At 55.5% G+C, this 17690-nt stretch overlaps 1 protein-coding gene, 1 long non-coding RNA gene and 1 other non-coding gene across 3 annotated transcripts in view; 1 reads left to right on the top strand and 2 right to left on the bottom strand.

Moving 5' to 3' along the window:
• Positions 1-10864, top strand: part of ST6GALNAC2 (ST6 N-acetylgalactosaminide alpha-2,6-sialyltransferase 2) — a 14279-nt gene extending 3415 nt beyond the window's left edge. Inside the window, exons 2-10 of the mRNA XM_026090471.1 lie at positions 5705-5797; positions 5933-5990; positions 6688-6862; positions 7815-7980; positions 8398-8536; positions 8698-8801; positions 9416-9499; positions 10226-10325; positions 10589-10864. Coding sequence (XP_025946256.1) covers positions 5705-5797; positions 5933-5990; positions 6688-6862; positions 7815-7980; positions 8398-8536; positions 8698-8801; positions 9416-9499; positions 10226-10325; positions 10589-10756 — 1087 coding nt within the window. The 3' untranslated portion in view covers positions 10757-10864. The remainder of the gene's footprint in view (positions 1-5704; positions 5798-5932; positions 5991-6687; positions 6863-7814; positions 7981-8397; positions 8537-8697; positions 8802-9415; positions 9500-10225; positions 10326-10588) is intronic.
• A 2579-nt stretch (positions 10865-13443) lies between these two features.
• On the bottom strand, positions 13444-17125 carry LOC112977783. The gene is made up of 4 exons (XR_003257636.1): positions 17043-17125; positions 16139-16255; positions 14223-14319; positions 13444-13526 (listed from the first exon to the last, which is right to left on the bottom strand). It is a non-coding gene; the product is annotated as an uncharacterized LOC112977783 (long non-coding RNA).
• LOC112977812 lies at positions 16325-16399 on the bottom strand. Its single transcript, XR_003257640.1, has one exon. It is a non-coding gene; the product is annotated as a small nucleolar RNA R38 (small nucleolar RNA).
• Positions 17126-17690: the final 565 nt, after the last annotated feature.

A 17690-nucleotide genomic window follows, 5' to 3' on the forward strand; every position in this document is an offset into this window, starting at 1 on the left:
TTTGGGCTGGTTTTATCAGGTTAGCAGAAGTCCTGGACCCAGGCGAGTGCCAGAACAAACTATGAGCAAGCGCCGTGCATCGCGTTTGGCCGGCGATGGGAGGAGGGCCCCAGCGCCTATCAAACGTCAGCAAGAGTCAAACACCTTGCGTCACCTGCACCCATCTCCTTCCAAGAAGCCTGGTCGAAATCAGCTTTTAACGATCTCTGCCGCCCCGGATGCTCTTACGACATCTCCGGCAGTTCAGAAAGTAGCGCAGGAAGAGCCGCTTCCCAGTGCACAAGCTGGCCGCGAACAGGAGCCCCGCGGCATCCGCGGGCCCAGGGTCTTTGCCCCAGGCCTTGCCGTGAAGGCAGCAGGACATCTCCAGCGAGGAGCAAGGGAAAGATCTTTACCAAGAAACACAAGTGGGAGATCTTGGAGCTGCTTTGTCCCAAGCAGGAGACCTGGGAGCCGGGAGCGACCCTCTGCTCCGGGGTCTGAGTGCTGCAGCCCTCACTTCTTGCTGCTGTGTCTGCTCTGGGGCAGCCTGTCCCCAGGCAGAAGGGAGGAAAGGGAGCGTGTGAGGACCGTCCTGCCTGGGAAGGACACTGGTCCCTCATGGCACAGTGGCTGTACTCCTCAAGCAGCACCAGTGCAGTGAGAAACAGGAGCAGACCCACGGGGCTGCAGCCCCTTCCCGCTGACGAATGACTTGCAACATCCTTGTGAAGCAGGAGCACGAGGGGTTGTCACCGCTGGGGCTGGAGGCACGTCCTGCTCCTGGTGGCTTTGGGGACGGAGCGATGCGCAGAGCAGCTGCATGGCTGGGCCAGGGCTCCCAGCACCCAGGGAGCTGGGGGAGAGCGTTGGTGCCCCTTCGGGGGCAGCTCTCTGCAAGGGCTGGTGTGAGTGGAGCAGGTCTGCTCTCGGCACCTTGCCCCTTTGCTATGGGTCACGCAGGCCCTGAGATGTGTGCAAAACCAGACAGACAGACTGCCAGGGCTGCCCCGGCTGCCTGCAGCTCTGCCAGGCACAAGGGTTTAACCCCCAGGTCAAGCACTCGCAGGGCCTCCAGCCAGCTCCCCACCATCCCGGGGCAGCTTTCGGCCGTCCTGGGGCTCATGGAGGCAAAAGTTGGTGGGGATGAGAGCACCTTGTGTTCGTGTTGGACACAGGGAACGAAGGCCACCATGGACGTAGGCTCTAGTAAGGAAACTGAGGGAGGGCTGCTTGCAGTTGTGCTCAGAGGGGTGCATGGAGGAGACCCTTGCTTTCAGCCTGCTGTTTTGGGGTGTGTGAGTCCTGTGCTTAAACATGACCTTGTCTACAAGGGCATTAGAGGACACCACCTGGGCCGTACTGTCTATTTGCCAGGAGAAGGCCTGAGTCCTTTTGCAATCTGTTGTGCCTTGAGGTGCCATGGTGGGAGCGACGCCAAAAGCCACGGCATTCAGTGGAGCTTCCTCCCACCGTTGGGGAGCCTTGTTTGACCTGAACCTCGTGGGTCCTTGGACAGCCTCCATCCTCAGCGGTTTTCAAAGCACAGCTGGATACAGCCCTGTGCAAGCTAATCTGACCCCATCACTGCCCCCGCTTGGAGCAGCAGGTTGGGCCAGACCCTCCTGAGGTCCTGTTCAACCTGAGTTATCCCGGGAGCTGAGGACGGGGAGCTGGCAGGTTTGAGGCCACTGTGCTTCATGCTCTGTTCCAGGGAAGGAGAGCTGCAAAGCCTGGGGGTGCTCCGAGCAGTGCGATACCGGGGTGTGCAGCGGGGTGCTGGAGCCCTCTGGGCAATGCCGTGAGCAGGGCGTCACAGATGTCCTGGGGCTCTGCACGGACGTCCCTGTGCTGGGGAAAGGCTGTGGCAGGACATTTCTGCAGGTCCAGCACCTCTCAGCTCATTTACCCTTCGTTTTTGCCCCCACAGCTGCAGCCATGCGGCTTAACATCAACAGCAAATGAGCTTAGCAGGTGGGTGCGGGAAGGAAAACAGCCCAAAAAGTAGTTTAGCTACCAGAGTCCGATTGTCAGCTTCTTCTTCTGCCAAAAGCATCCTTTGTGGCCAAGAGCAACTCGTCTCCGTGTTTCTCAGGATGACCCAGCCTCAGACACCTAGAGGGGGATAAAACCCCCCTCGCTGGCAGGAGGGGGTTAGGGGGAAGGTGGTGAGGTGGAGTGTGCACCTGGGGCTGGGCTGATGGTGAGGGGCTGGGGTGGAGGCAGGCAAAGCTGGGAGAGGCTGGTTGGGACACAGCTCCTGAGGAGGTGTGAGCCTGGTGAGTGAGGGGATAAGATTTCAGGGTTTGCTGGTGGGCTGAGCCTTGGTGGCTTGAAAAAAAGAGTGTGTGGCCAAACTGGGGGACTCGTGTGTGTGTGTGTGTGTGYGTGCGTGCGTGCGTGTGCTCAGGAGATGTGTGCTGTCATGGTGCTTCAGAGGGGTCTGTTTGCAGGAGGTGGTTCTGGCTCTGGTTTTGGACTGAGGAGGTTTATTTGGTTCCCAGCTCAGCAAGCTCCGGGCTCCTGCTAATGGGGCACATTGCCCTGGAGCTGGGGATCTCCCATGTTGTGAAATCAAGAAACAGATGAGGCTTTGGTGGCTTGCTGGGGATTAAGCTGTATGCAAGCTCCTGCGATGGTGTGCTGCAGCTATGTGCAAAACTTGCTCGTAGCTGTTATGAGACTCTTAAAACTCATGACAGGGGTGAACTTTGCTTAGATGGGTATATGCTGCCTGTAACTGGAGGAAATGGGCTAAAAGAGCAGCTTGCAGTATGACCACCAGTCCCTGCCCCGGAGGTCTTGTATGGCCTTCAGATGTCCTTCTGTATTTCAGTAGGTGTCCCAATGCGCACAGACCTTGCCAGGATAGTTCAGGTCTCATCTGGAAGCTGAGGGAACAGGCAAGTTTGGTCAGGCTGGATTTATTTAGATGCTTGCAATGATAACACCAGAAATGCCTTGCAGAAAGTTGCAGCTCTGGAATATTTTATTGCCTCATGTACCAAAAAAAAAAAAATTAAAGAGAGAGAGAGAGAGAAAGAAAATCCACATCACAGAGGCTCATTGCAGCCTGAGCCCAGCGAGGGTGTAAATCAGCAGCGTTGCAGGCTCCAGATGCTGCYGGGAGCTGCTGCGTGCCGGCAGGGTTGGGAGGACGAGCAAAGCCGCGGCGACGGCCGCTGCCGCAGCGCGGAGTGGTGTGCCGCGGCCGGGTCTGCTGCAGGACCTGGTCTCCGGTGAGAGTTTCCCCGTGCCCGTGGCCGCTTGAGAGCGGGTGTCTCCCGTCCTCTCTTGCTGCCCGCCGGCGGTGCGGCGTCAGCCCTCCGAGGTCACGGCGCTCGGGCGGGACGAGGCCGCGGAGAAGGGCTGAGCTGGGGACGTGCGCTTGGGCTGGAGCGTGTGTGTTCTGTGCAGCGGGGGCTCTGCAGGGGCCCTTGGCTGGCTCGGTTCAGCAACGTGCCCTGCRCCGGGCAGCCGCTGAGCTGCGGGCTAACAAATCCCCTCCTCGAGCAAGAGGCACCCTGAGCCCCTGGCGAGCGCTCGGCAGCCCCTGCACGGGGCCTCCTCCGCGCCTCTCCTCGCCAGGCCCCACCTGTAACCCAGCCCTGGGCCGATCCCGGCCTCCYGGCGTTTCCCCGCGTTGTTTGCGCAGCCCCTTCCCTTCTCCCCGCTCGGCGATCCAGCAGCATACCAGAAACCCTCCAGGCCCATAAATATGCATTAGGGGAGCTGTGAAATGCTCCGAGCGTGCGGGGGAGCGAACTCTCCRCAGACAGTGGCTACTCTATGCGCGCAAGGGCCAGCTCTCAGAGCGAGCCCCCCCGCCGGCCGGCCTCCCCGCACCCCGGCGGTCGCCCGTCGGCCGCGCTCGGAGCGTCGCCCGCTTCCCGCGAGGAGCCGCCGGCCCTACGCACGCCGGCGCTGGGTTTTGGAGCAGGAGGTCCTGGCATCTCAGGCAACGGCCGGAGCTGTCCTAGCCCGTCGCGGGAGCTCTCCGGGGGTGGCGATGCTCGACGGGCGAGATGGCCRGGAGGACCTGGGGAACCACGGGGAAACCCAACGCCCGCTGAGCCGAGCATCGCGGCGGGGGCCGGGGAGGCAGAGCGCCGCTCGCCACCYGCCTCCACCTGTCCCCGGGCTCCTGGGCGAACCTCCCGCGACAACGCGGCCCTTGTCTCCTCCACAGCGCGGGCGTTTGAGCGCGAGCACCTGTCGATCGGCGGCGCCGGGGGCGCGTCCGAGGGCTCTTCTGTGCGGGGATGAACGGGAGCCTGTCTGCCCCGCGGTGGGGGGCCGTCGCCCGCCCGCGCAGCCGGGGGCTGCAAACCTGTCTGTCCTTCGTCCAGAGCGCTGGGCAGCCTCCAGGAAGCTGCGTCTGCTTTGCCAGGCTCCGGGGCGGTCTGGGGACACCCTGAGACGCTGGCGGGGGAACCTTCTGCCTCCGTCTCCCACCGGTTGACTGTAGAGGTGTTGGCGCAGAGGTGATTTCTTTCCCTTGCGAGGGCAGAATACGTGTTCCCCTTCCCTGATGTGCTTCCCGGCTTGGAAAACTGGAGGTGGACCCAGTTAGCAAGGACTCAGCACCACAGAGGAAGGTTAGAAAAATGCTTGGGGTTGTCCAAGCCCCTTCTGTTCCCTATGGCAAAGGGGATTTGGAGACATAGCAGGGTGGCAGCTTCTGGCACTGAGTCGTTCGGAGGTCGTTGTTTCATGTCCCCAGGTGCTGGTGGAAAGGCTTTTGACCAGCGCTAAATCAGTGGTGTGTGGGATCAAGGTGAACCTCGGGACGGTGGGACTGCCCCATCACTGCACGTGCCCAGGTGCTATGGCAGGGCTCGATGTCTCTCCTCTTCCACTGCCTCTCCGGGGTGGCTGTGCTGAACGTCCCGTTACTCCGTGCTTTCACGGCATCTCGAGTTCGCCTTGTGCTCACGACTCTTGGGTGAKGTGGTGTATTTCATGGGGTTGGGGACACTTGAAGCAGACTGGGAACAACCCCCTAGTTATTCTTTTCCCATTCCACTACTAAACCAAATACTTCCTAGCTTTCCAGTGCAATGGAAATTTAGGCTCTGTACCAGGTCTTACTGACAGCATCACCAGCCTGGTCACAGCCTGGGTTTCCAACACTAAAAATGCGTACTGTGTGCCTGGAGGAATCTCCAGAAGCTCTGAGTTTCCAACTGCTTTTCCAAATAAGCAGTTAAATGTGGCCTCCTGGACTTTCCAGCTTGCCCCAGCCATGTATTCCTACTTGGGTTAGGGAATAGTGTGAGAATTTCTCAGTGTCCACAGCGATGGTAGGAAGCGCTAGAGAGATTTGTGGCCCTCTGGGTCTCTCAGGGTTTCCCCACGGCAGCAAGCTGGGCTGGATGCAGTTGGGCAGCAAGCAGTGTACGTGCGGTGGCCAGTGAGATCCTGAAAGTGAGGCTTCCCAGGGAGATGATGGCTGGTTTGGAAGAGGAGTTACTGCAAACTCTTCCATCCTGTGCTTTCTGCGCAAGCCCAGTATTTTGCAAATCTGCCGCTCCACTTGCAGAAGGCCGCACGAGGYGGGTTGGTGGTGGGCCTAGGCAGCAGTGGTTGAGGGTGGCCTCAGTGGAGGTGACTTGGCCCTGACCTGTGGCTCTGGACTCGTGTGGTGGATCTCGCTGGGGGGTGCTGGGGTGTGACGGTTTGGTGTCACGTCCCCAGCTGAGCCCCTGCCGCCCTCTCGTTCCAGCCTGCTGCAGCCGGAGCCGCTGGTCCTGGCTCCTCCGGGGACGCTGAGCCGAGCAGGGAGCCGCAGCTGGGCCCAGGAAGGCGGGTTGGAGAGGTAAGTGGGGGGACAAGGTGCACGTGCCGCACTGGTCCCGCAGGAGCGGGGGGAGTCTGCTCTGCCACCTTTGGGTTCCCCCATACCCACGCGACAGATTTGTAACTCCGTTATATGTTTCCCCCCCACTTCTAGAGGGAAGTCCTTTAAATCTTCCTCTGAGCTGGTGAAGTCCAAACTCGTCAAAACCCAGGTAATAATTAGCAAAATGCTACTGGCATTTCTGGTACTTTCTCCTTGTTGGGTTTTGTTGGTTCAAGGTCCACGCGGGGAAGCCGAGGAGAAATCTTGCTGCCATGCCTGGCCCCGGTGCGTGCGCTTGCCCGCGCCATGCTGGCGTGGCAAAGCCGGTTTGAAGCCCGCTGGGTCCCCTCACAGGTGAAGCCCAGCTCTGCTCAGCACCGGGCTGGCGACGGGGGTGTCCACCCTCGTGCTTTTCAGGGACGTTTTTGCTACGATAGCAACTCTGTCCGAGCCTCGCTGCTTTAAATCCATTCAAGGAAAATGCAACTGAGCCAGAGCAAAACAAAGCAAAATGGAAATCCGAGAGGTGGCAAGGAAATGCCAGAGTCATTAACCATGTCTGGAGGCCCCTTAGCAGAAAATGACCCTGGAGGAGATATCAAATCTTCTCCTTTCACAAAGCTGTTTGTGCTTTCCAAGTGACTTTATAAGCCCTGATCCTCCCAACCCTGGTAAGGGGGTACCAAAGGTGTTTTGCAGCTGGGGAAACTGAGGCACGAGGGAGTGACCCAGCAGCAAGTGGGATGGACAAGGGACATTTCCGTCTCTGGATTTGTCCTTTCCTTGGTGACTGTCGAGTGGTGGAGATGTTAGAGGAGAGGTGTATCCAGCCTGGAAACTGAACTGTGGTCCTCTCTTCCTTCCAGCCCAGCACTTGCCTCCATTCCGTGACAGCCAGAGCAAAGGCAGACCCGAAGTTTGGAGAGCTCTTCCGTTTTGACATCCCTGTGCTGATGTGGGACCAGCACTTCAGCCCGGAGACCTGGGACAGGCTGAAGGCACGACATGTCCCATACGGCTGGCAAGGCTTGTCCCACGCAGGTACAGGACCTGACCAGGCTGGGGGTGCTGGCAACGGAGGGGTGAGGAGGGCGATGGGAGGGTGCACGGCTGCTCAAAGGGGATAGGGGAGCCCAGCAGAAGGGACTGAAGCTGCGGGGTGGGTGGAGAAACCCTGGAGAGAAACTGGGGACCTTGTTCTCCTCCCACTCCGCCTGCCAGGGAGTGGCGCGGAGGGGATGGCTTTGCAAACACCGCTTGCTGCATCTTGTGACATTTTCCCTGAATAAAAGCTTCAGTGTCTGCATGATTATTAACTGGGGCCCAGAGGACCTCGGACAACCCGCTCCATTGTTGCAGATGGAGATTGTTTCCCTTCCTACCCCAAACCTACTCTCTGCTCTTCTCCAGCAGCCGCCGGCTTCAATCCCTGGATTGTGAAGGGTGGAGGGAAGTGCTGGGGGCAGCAGGGGGAGGAAGCTGGGGGAAGAAGCAGACTGGCAGTGGGCAGCGGCAGCTGCAAGGAAGCATTGTTGGAAGGGGAAAAGGCCGGCCGGCGCTTGCATCAGCATCCGCAGGGCTGGGCCGGGAGCGCTCCGGATGCATCCCTGTGCCTAGCACTGCATTGGTGTGGCTGCTCTCCAGAGCTGGCTTAGAAATGTGGGGGGCTATGAGGGGCTGACACCAGGGCAAGCCTAGGATAGAGGAGGATCTGGCCTGTGACTGCCACCACGGAGAGAGGATTCAGCCTTTCTGGGGGCTACAAAGCACTTACTAGRTGGTGTCCATCCATCCTACCTTGTAGGTCCTCTCCTCTGCATGAGGACAGCATGGGCTTTCTTGTGTGCTGCTCTTAGATGTCCTCCTGTGCAAGCTTGTCTGTGCACACTGTTGCATGCCTGTTCCTAATGCAATGTGCTCGCTTATGCCTCTCACACCCACCTTTCCCCCTCTTTGTGTCTCTGCTGACTGACTCTGTCCTGCTCCATTTCAGCCATCGGCAGCACGCTCCGGCTCCTCAACACCTCCTCCAACAGGCGCCTCTTCGACAGAGACAACTTCCCCAGGGGCTGCGTGCGCTGTGCCGTGGTGGGCAACGGCGGCATCCTCAACGGCTCGCGACAGGGCAAGGAGATCGATGCTCACGACCTGGTGTTCAGGTAGGACTACTCTGCCGGGGCCTGGCAGCTGGCTGGGGCCTGTGTCCAGGCAGGATGGGTCTGGGAGCCTGCAAAAGTCTCCTGTAGGGACAGGCAGTGGGTCAGGGCTGCCCAAAGCCCCCTCACCCTTGGGAAGTTGCTGGGGGTAGGTGCAAAGAGACAACTTTCTCATGGTCTAGCAGCAATGACTGTCATTGCTGGGGCCCAGTGTTGATTTAATGGTTGCTGAACACTCCTGCTGGTGACATGTTCACAGCAGTGGTCCGTACCTGCTGTCTCGTGATGGCATAACGAGGATGAACTCCAGCCATACCCGGCTGGCGTGGGGTGAGGAGCATCCTGCCCACCAGGGCAGCGTGGGCACTGGTCCACAGAGAACACCCAGCCCTGGACATGCGTCCTGTGATCCTCCCACAGGCTCAACGGTGCTGTGATCAAAGGCTTCGAGGAAGATGTTGGTACCAAGATCTCCTTCTATGGTTTCACAGTGAACACCATGAAGAACTCCCTTATCGCCTATGAGGAGTATGGCTTCACCCAGATACCCCAGGCCAAGGTGAGATGCCCTGGGCCCTCAGGGCTCGTCAGGGGTGGAGGGGTTATCCCAAGTTGTCCCCTGAGGCCAAGCTACAACTTGCCCCCAAAACCTTCTCCAAGTCTTGGGAGACCTTGGCCCTAACAAAGCACCGTGTATCTGCTCCTGTGCCCCCACTGCAGGACCTGAGATACATCTTCGTCCCCTCAGACATGCGCGACTATGTCATGCTGAAGTCAGCCATCCAGGGCAGCCCGGTCCCCGAGGGCTCGGACAAAGGTGACGAGTGAGTAACCCCCTGGCCTCCCCACAAGCACCTCCAGCACCTTCAGGCTGGCGTGGCACCGGACTGCTGTTGTCCGTGCAAAGGGTGAATGTACCATAGTGGGCGAACACGCCGGTGCCGGCTGCGATCCCTGGGGATTACCCAGCCCGCCTGGCCTTCGTTTGCTTCCTCGGTGACAAGTCCTTGCCATGTTCCAGCTTCCTGGGTGATGGCAGGCAAGTCACACTCCTGCAGTGCCCTGAAGGAGCGAGAAGGGATAGGAGGAGCACCCCATCCCACTGGCCCAAAGTCACTTTTCTGCCTCCTCTTCCCTCTCAGAGACTGTTGGTTCCTATGACTCATTTTTGGGGCTGTGCTGGGCACCAAAGAGCCTTGCCCAGGGTATCCAGCAGTGGCTGAGATGTTGCAACACAAACCAAAGCTCAGCGTCTCATCGAGTTTCTGCCTCGGGAGCTGAGTGGGGAGGCTCGGTCCAGAGAGCAGCGCGTGTTGTGTCGTATCGAGTGCTCTCACGCTGCTTCAGCTGACATGTTTGGTGGCCTTGTGGGATAAATCCCAAGTGGCCCCAGGACTTCTGTGACATGAATTCTGCTTTTTCCTTCTCCCTGCTGCAGGCCACAGAAGTATTTTGGACCAGAGGCATCTGCAAAGAAGTTCAAGCTGCTGCATCCAGATTTCCTACATTATCTAACATCAAGGTAAGGAAACTGAGGGGCCTCAAGGCAAACTGTTAATTCACCCCCCCCCCCCCGCGGGCTTCTCTTGAGCATCGGCTCTGCATGGGTCTGCTCCCCACTCGGCTCTTCGTCACCAGCTATAGCCGGACCACGATTCCAAGCCCTTCTCTCTTCTGTACCATCTTGCAGCTGCTCCCCACTATCAAAACAGTCCTGATCCACCCTAGCCACTGGAACTGCCTCTGTCCTGTTCTCTGGGGCAAAGGCCAAGAGATTTCCACCTGTGCCACTGCCATTTAGCGCAGGACAACTTATGTCCTTTCATAGCAGGAAGATGAGAATTCTACATCCTCACCATCTTCACCTTGCCTTTGTTTCCCCCAAATTAGTTGGCCAATGTTGACCTAGTCTAAGAGGAGCAAAGGTGGGGATGAAAGGGATTATCTTTTTCTATGTTTCATGAAAACAGGTGGCTGGGTCAGGGGGATTGAGAGCAGTGGGGAGGTGCCCTTTTAGAATCCTGCAGAGAATGAGCTGAAGCTTAGTAGAAGGCATCAGAGAATCCACAAGACAGTTATGAATGCCATGAGAGGATGCATTTCAGTTGCTGCTCCTGCCTTATCAGACACCAGACACCCCAAGTGCCTGATGTACACTGGAAAGGCAAGAGGCTTTGCTGCTGTAGTATTTGGGGGTCTTGGTGCTGTGATGGTGGAGGTCTCGCTAACCTGCTGTCTTTACTGACAGGTTCTTGAGGTCAGAAATCATCAATACTCAGTACGGCTACCTCTACATGCCCAGTACCGGTGCACTCATGCTCCTGACAGCACTCCATACCTGTGACCAGGTAAGAGGCTGCAGAGCCATCTCCCCCAGCACCTGGAGGGGGATGGCTGCCCTTCCACTGCCCAGAGCCTGCAAATGGCCCATCCGTTATGTGGCAGAGCTTGGTGTGGGCTAGCCTGCCCTTCTGGGGCTTCAAATGGGGATGAGCATGTCCTGGTGGAGCTCGCCGGTTGCTGTCCTACATGTGTCACAGCTACAGATTCTATGACTCCACCTGACCCTATTCCCATCCTTTGCCAATCTGTTTCATCACCCTCCCTGCAGGTCAGTGCCTATGGGTTCATCACTGACAACTACGAGCAGTTCTCAGACCACTACTATGAGCTGGAGAAGAAACCGCTGCTGTTTTACGCCAACCATGACATGATGCTGGAGGCAGAGTTGTGGAAGAGCTTGCATCGAGCAGGGATCATGAAGCTTTACCAGCGGTGAGGCAGGGCAGCAGCCCACGGGGTCAAGCCCCTCGGACTCGTTGTGTGATGGAAGTGGCTCTTCTCCGCTTTCCTGAAGGCCCTCTTCTCTTTCCTAAGGCCCTCCAGGACTTGCAGGCTAGTTGCTGAGGCACAGGCCCTCTACACTTCAGTTGCCAGCAGGTGCCTGCCAACTTGCAGCTGGGCAGCGGTGTGGGTAGGGGTGGTGGTAACAGGCCAACGGGGTTAGGGAAATGCTGCAACATTTCCTCAGGGATCTGTAGGAACTTGTTTTGTGGCTTAGCGCAATTGAACATGGCCTTTGTGGCACCAAGAAGCACCACTGCATGTGGCTGTAACCTCCCAGTGCCATGAACACCTCTGTGGGGCAACAGCAGCCCCCTGGGAAGAACTGTGCCCAGCTACCAGGAGGGGCAGGATGATGGTGGAAGAAGACACTGGGGAAGTGTGGGTGTGACAGTCCCACCTTTTTTTTTTTTGCCTTCCCTGGATTTACAGCCTGCTTTCTATGAGCGTAAAGCCTCTGGCTGGAGAACACCTGGCTGGCCCTTTACCTTTCTATCATACGCCAGTACCAAGAACCATCAGCCCAAATGCTCCTCACCACGGTGAGATCATGATGGGCATGAATCCTCAGACTAGGCTGTTCAGCTAACTAGAATGGTGGTGTGTTTGGAGAACACCTCTCTCTTGGACTGCATAAAGCCTGACCGCCACAAAACTCTGGATTGATGCACACATCTTTCCAGAAGGATCTCTGCCTCCATCACCAGAAGATGGCAGAAGCTTGGCTGCCTTCTCTGTGACAGATGTAAGATGTAAGATGTAATGTGTCTGCAGTTCTTTTCTTATTTTCTATGTTGTGGTGTTGGTCAAGGCAACGAAGGGTCTTAAAAAGAGAAAAATAACCATCAGGTAAGACTAGGATTACTGCAGCTCAACTGGAGCATCAGAAATGCGGCCGGTCTTTGATCATCTAGGAGAGGAGAGATAGCCTAGTGTCCCCTCCCCCTTTTTTTGCACTGGGGAGACACGTGATGCCCTCCACATGCTTTAAGACGGCAGCCCCCCATACCAGACGGGGTAGGGAACCAACAGCTGATGGTGCAAGTCTAAGCTGTCATCAGTCTCATTAAAAAAAAAAAAAATCCAGGAGGAAAAGATCTTGAACCCCCCCCCAGCTATCTGCTGTGAGCCAATGCTGCGTAACTAGGAAGACCCATTGGGGATGCTACTTCAGCAGTTGGTGGCTGGCTAGAGGGATGGTACTACACAATGGAGGGGATGGTGTAATCTGAAACATTTTCCCACTTTGTATAATTGCATAAATGTTGAATGACCATTTTCTTTTATGCCTGCTTCTGTTGTTTTGGCGAATGGGGTGGGGTGACACTGACACACACACACACACACACACACACACACACCCCCCAGTGAAAAGGTGAGACTTAGACTTGGGAATAGCCAAAAAAAGGCAGGGATGGGGAGAAGGATGGAAGTAGGGTTAAACCCCCAGCCCTTCCCAGAGGCAGGGAGGCCTAGCTCACTCACCCAGCAGTTGGTAGCCACAGCTGATGAATGAGCCCAACGTATCAAGCCAGAGGGCCACTGTGACAACTTCCCTAAGCTGGTTTGAGCAGTATTTCTCACTTTGGATGCTATTTGTTGTCAGCTGGGGAGAAGCACATAGCTGCAGAGATGGCAACAGATAAGAGAGCCTGGCAATTAGCCAGTAAACCTCAAAAACCCCCCTCAAGCTCAGTCTATCTTTAAGGCAGCAGGCTTAATTCAGCTACCTTTGAAAGCGTGTTAGGGAAGGCTAGTCAAAAAGTCTGCTTCAGATGTAATTTCTAATGTGGAGACCATCTTGTGTTCTCAGGTGAGTCTCAAATTAACCTTTGTTCACGTCAGAGAAATTTTACAATGGCATCAAGGCAGCCTGTTTGGCCTGTTTTCATACACAAGCACACTCAGCAGACAAAGCCTCTTCCCTGACAAGAACTAGCCTGATTCTCACATCACCTGACAAAGACGGCACCACAACCTCCCAAAACCAGCTCCGGCCAAACATCTGCCCAGCCCGTATCGGTGGCTTTGTCAGCTGCACCATGACGTACGCAGCAAAAAGACCTGCTTTTAAAATGAATGTTATCGTTGTAGAGCAGCCTGCCAGGAATCCAGTCCAGCTCATCACCTGCGGAGGTGTTTGCACAGAACCAGCAGGTATTCCACTTGCAGACCCACCTTTTCTATTTTTAAACAGGGAGGTTTTCCAGCCAATGGTGCAACACAGCACTGGAGATAAGCACCTCCATTTTTAATCAATTTAACAGATAAGGGACCTCATGGTTGTAATACTGCCTCCCATTTTCCCCTTATCTGAGCTTCCAGACAGCCCATAAGAAACATTTTTCATCAGTCCTAAAGCTTAGTCATACCTGGTTTTTCCCATGTAAACTCACCTTGTCACACTGCTACCGTGAATTGCATTTCTTTAACTTTCAGCCTGTTCCCCTCTGAAGGCACTGAAGTCTGAAGACTCTTTAGGTATCTCAGAGAAGAAGGCTTTGTTATGAAGGGTAAGCTTACAGTTGCCTGAATTTCAGTAACCATTTCAAACCAAAATCTTTTAACTGCTCAAAACCATTTCTGTTTGARTAGATGTCCTTAACAAGAACTTTCAACAAACAAGATTTTCAATAATTTATTTTATTCTGGAACAGAAGACAGTAGGGAACAGCCCTTTCCTCCAGGCAGCTGTAGACCAGGCCCTAGTGGAATAGACAGTATCAGAGCAAAGGCAACAGTCAGCTGAAAAGCTCCTACTGATTTGCATTATTTAATCAAGAGGTCTCAGAAGACTGAAAAGTAAGCTTAAGAGATGCTGTGACCAGCTGTCAGAAGACCTCGTACTGAACATGAAGAGTTTGCTCTTCCCCACATCACGCCTCACTAGAGCCAGGACTCTGGCATTCAAAGAACTGGTCCTCCCAAGCCCAGGGCACTAGTACCCAAACCCTCTTTGGCCTTAGTGGGAACTTTCCCATGATGCAGTTACAGCAGCCACTGAACAGCAAGGAGGAGCCTGCAGTTATTCAGAGACGGGCAATTTGCATCATTTCAAATGAAGTACTAGTGGCCTGGGCTCTATTTGTGAGACCCACTCCAGAGCAATCTTCCTTTTGGTGCTTCTGGAGTTAGGAGACACAACAGAACTGTACTAAAACCACTTTCCTAACAAGTTTGAACCGATTCCTGTCTGTCTTTATTCTCCAAGTACTGGATAGCTTTTACTTTTCCTATTTATCACCACGCTGTCTCTTCACTTTTCTGCCCCCTCCCTTGGTCCCTGGAAGCCAAGAGCCCCAACATGCTCTTCCCAGTGACTTGTCCTACATCAAACAAATCTATATTGACAGAGCAACGAACACAATCGCTTCAGTATCATCTCCTCCCCTTTTACATACCAGCCTTCATTTCCCGAGAAGGTCCACTGTTGTCAGATCTGCCGGTTCAGCTCGTCAGCCCATGACGTCACTGACCTTCAGCAAACAAATGCAAATCCTGTAAAATGAATGAAGCACTGAGCTGTTTAGTGGAATACGCCTGTCGGCCACCTGGAGATACAGTGCTGTTGCAGCATGTGTATTCAGTGACTGTAAATCAGGTGAGAGAAAAATGCATTTCCTACCTGCCCTCCAAGCCGTCACTGTGAAGACTGTTTGGACAAGCAACCCAAAAGAGCTCTTTGAGGATCTAGAACTAAACCACACTATGACAAGACCAGTCAGTGCTTGTCCTCCCTGCACCGAGTCTTGCCACATCCAGGCTCACGAGGGCAAGCTGCTGAACACAGCTTGGGCAGATGGGACTTTCTGCTATAAATCACATCACAACTGCAGGAGGAAAGGGGACACTGCTTTTGCCCTACTAGTCCCACTGAAGTCATTTTAGTAGGAGGCACACTAAGGAGAAATCTATTAAGCCTCAGTATACAGTTATTTCTTCCTCACAGCTGAGCTGTCAGACAGGGATAACAGCACATCACTGGCTCAGTTTCTCCCCTGCCCTTTGCCACTTGAACTCCTCAAGTTCTACAGAGTTAAATAGAGTCAATATACAGATATGTCAGTGACTAGGATTCTTCCTGGGAAGTGTTCAAAGATAAGGTATTCTGGTCAGCAAGAGATGAGTCAAGCTGCCTAGAGATCTGGCATATGACAGATTCAAAGTGAGCAGCACACAATACTCAAGGATTCTCTCATCAGCCTGAAGGCTAACTTAGCAGCTACTTGCTGTCTTTGGGAGAAGACACAACCCTGAGAACTTGCAGGATGTTTGCCTCCTAAGTACAAGTTACATTAAATACTACTATAGCAGTTCTTCAAGTAAAGTTTGTCCACCCCCTCCGATAGAAAAACAGCACTGAGCCACAGAGTAAGAATTAAAGAAAGGAAGGTTTCCTTTCTCAGAGGTAATTTTTGTCTCACAAGCTGGGCGAAGCAGAAGCATACCCCTCAGAAATAAAGGAGTACCTTTGCCAGTGAGTTGTCTCTCTCAAAGACAAGAAACTTTGGGAGGTGTATGCTATTTAAATCCTTACTTAGGATAAAAGCATCAGCTTTGAGACTTTGGTGGATTAGACCCTTTTCAGCTGTTTCAAGCAGACAACATCCCTCAGCATCATCATACAAAAGCATCTTAATGCAAAACCCTCCTTACAGCCATGAATAATTCACTCATCTCGCATGTAAGTTATCTCTGATTTATTTTGAGAAATGCATTTGAGCAGACTTAAGACAGACACATATCCCAAAAGGAGGGTTCCTCAACGCGTGCCCTTTCTAGGATCGCCATTTGGTGTACATGAGCTGCACCTCCCCAGCTCCAGCAACCTGATGCAAGTTTAAAACAGTCCCAGTGCATCTCTAGGTGAACACGCAGACCAATTATTCTTTCACTAGGTCTATTTCCATGACAAGCACACTTCTGAAATGAGCTGTGTCAAGTGTCTCCATAATGGGGTGTCATCCAATCCCTCCTACCTCTAATCCCTTCTGCTTTCGCTCATCTTTGACCATGCTGACAACCAGGTGCTCTACTGGGCACCAGCTACATTAAAATTCTCATTCATTCTATGCTGCCTTTCAACTTGTGCTCCATGATAGCAAAGGGATACACAGTCAGGTGGCAGCTGCAACACAGCTACAGCCTTGATTGGCTTAATTACATTAATCAAGCCACTGGGCTTTTATATCTACTCCCAGTAGCTCCAGGGACCAGGAGGATATCATCTGACACAGCAGAACAAATCTTGCTTCCATAGCTCAGCAACAGAGGAAGAATACAAGACTGTTACCCAACAGATTCTGGTGTTTCTCACCATTGTGCAGCTGGTGCAGGCTTAATGTCAGTCCAGTGAAGTCATCAGCTTAGTTCAAGTTCCCAGGAAGGTGAGTGCAAAAGATATTTTTAACCTTGCTTGATAACATGCTGTGCTCTGAAACAGAGGAAGAGGACAGAGTTAATTCATGCAACAGGCTGCTCTTTCACCTTTGGGTCCTTAATGCTGAGCCTCAGATTCACGTTTCCACAGAGGAAAGATTAGTTTCAGACAGGGATAACTTTATCATCACTTGCTCAGCTTCCAGAGCAGCTAAAGCCTGGATCCCGTAGGACCATCCTGCAAGCTCGGGTCTGCTCTTGCCTTCGTGTGCTCCTTACCCCGGGCGGGACAAGACCCTGAGGGCACACTGCTCCCCCGCGGCCCCCTCTCTGGCACAGGAGCCTCGGGCAGGCGCGCGGGGGAAGGCAGGCTCGGCCCAGCCACCGAGCCCCACCACGCGCAGGGTCCCCTAAAGCCCCAGGGCTGAGCCAGCGCTCAGGCTCAGCTATACCAGCTGCTGCTCCCAACGCTTTCCCGCGGGCACCTGCAGGCCGAGAGCCGGCCAAGGCCTGCGAGCTGAGCCCGGGCCGCACTGCCGGGGCGCCCTCGGGGCCCCTTCCCGGCAGGGCCGCCGCAGGCAGGCCGAGTCCGGCGGAGGGATGCCGGGGCGCTGCCGCGGAGGGGACATCGCGGGCGGCCACGCAGCACCAGGGCCCTCTATGGCGGCGGGGGTGGGGGGGTGCCATTTCGTCCCCACAGGACGCCATCGAAGCCTCGCCGCTCCCCCAGAGGCATCCGCGACGCCGTGCAAGAGCCCCCCGCTCGCGTCCCCGCTGTCCCCGCCTCCCTCGGGACCGCCGTGGCCGCGGATGCCCGCGGATAGCGTGCCGCTCCCACTCACSGCCGCCGCCATGTTGTCTCGCGGCGGGCGCGAAGAGGGGGAAGCAGGCAGAGCGCGGGCGGGCTGCGCGCGCCAAGTCTCGGCGCGGCTCTCGCGAGAGGCGCGGGGGCTCCTGGGAAGCGTAGTCTCGCCGCGGGGCCGGGCGCCGCCCGCGGGCCCTGTGCGGCCCTTGGCAACCGCCTCCTTGGTCCTTCGCCGCCCGCGGCTGCGCGTGGCCTGCTGAGCGCTTCCAGAGGCCGAACAAGCCTTAGCTAACGTAGGAGGGGGCCCCTCGCGTCCTGCACGGCGCGAGCTGGAACCCTCGGCTGCTAAAGTGCCACGAAATCCCCAGGATCCCGTTAACTCGGTGGGGAAACGTAAGGGGAACCAGGGGGAGGAGAACTAGAGTAGCCAACGTCCGCCGTCTTGCCCCAAGCTTCAACCGCCCCGGTGGGGAGAAGCTCCAGCGGCAGAAGACAGATGGATCCGAGGACAGATGAAAGTGGAGAAGCCGAGCGTGGGCGAAAGCCCCGTGTTTGGCGGCGCAGCCCCGGGGTGCCCAACCAGCAGTGGGCTGGGAGCCGTGACACCATGTTTATCTGTGGGGCCTGGGTCCTCCTGGCCTCGTTTCTGGTTTTGGACTCTGATTTCTGCAGAGTGTGGGCTGAA

This window comes from Apteryx rowi, unplaced genomic scaffold, assembly GCF_003343035.1.
Source record: "Apteryx rowi isolate R43461 unplaced genomic scaffold, aptRow1 scaffold_86, whole genome shotgun sequence".
Classification (NCBI taxonomy): Eukaryota; Metazoa; Chordata; class Aves; order Apterygiformes; family Apterygidae; genus Apteryx; species Apteryx rowi.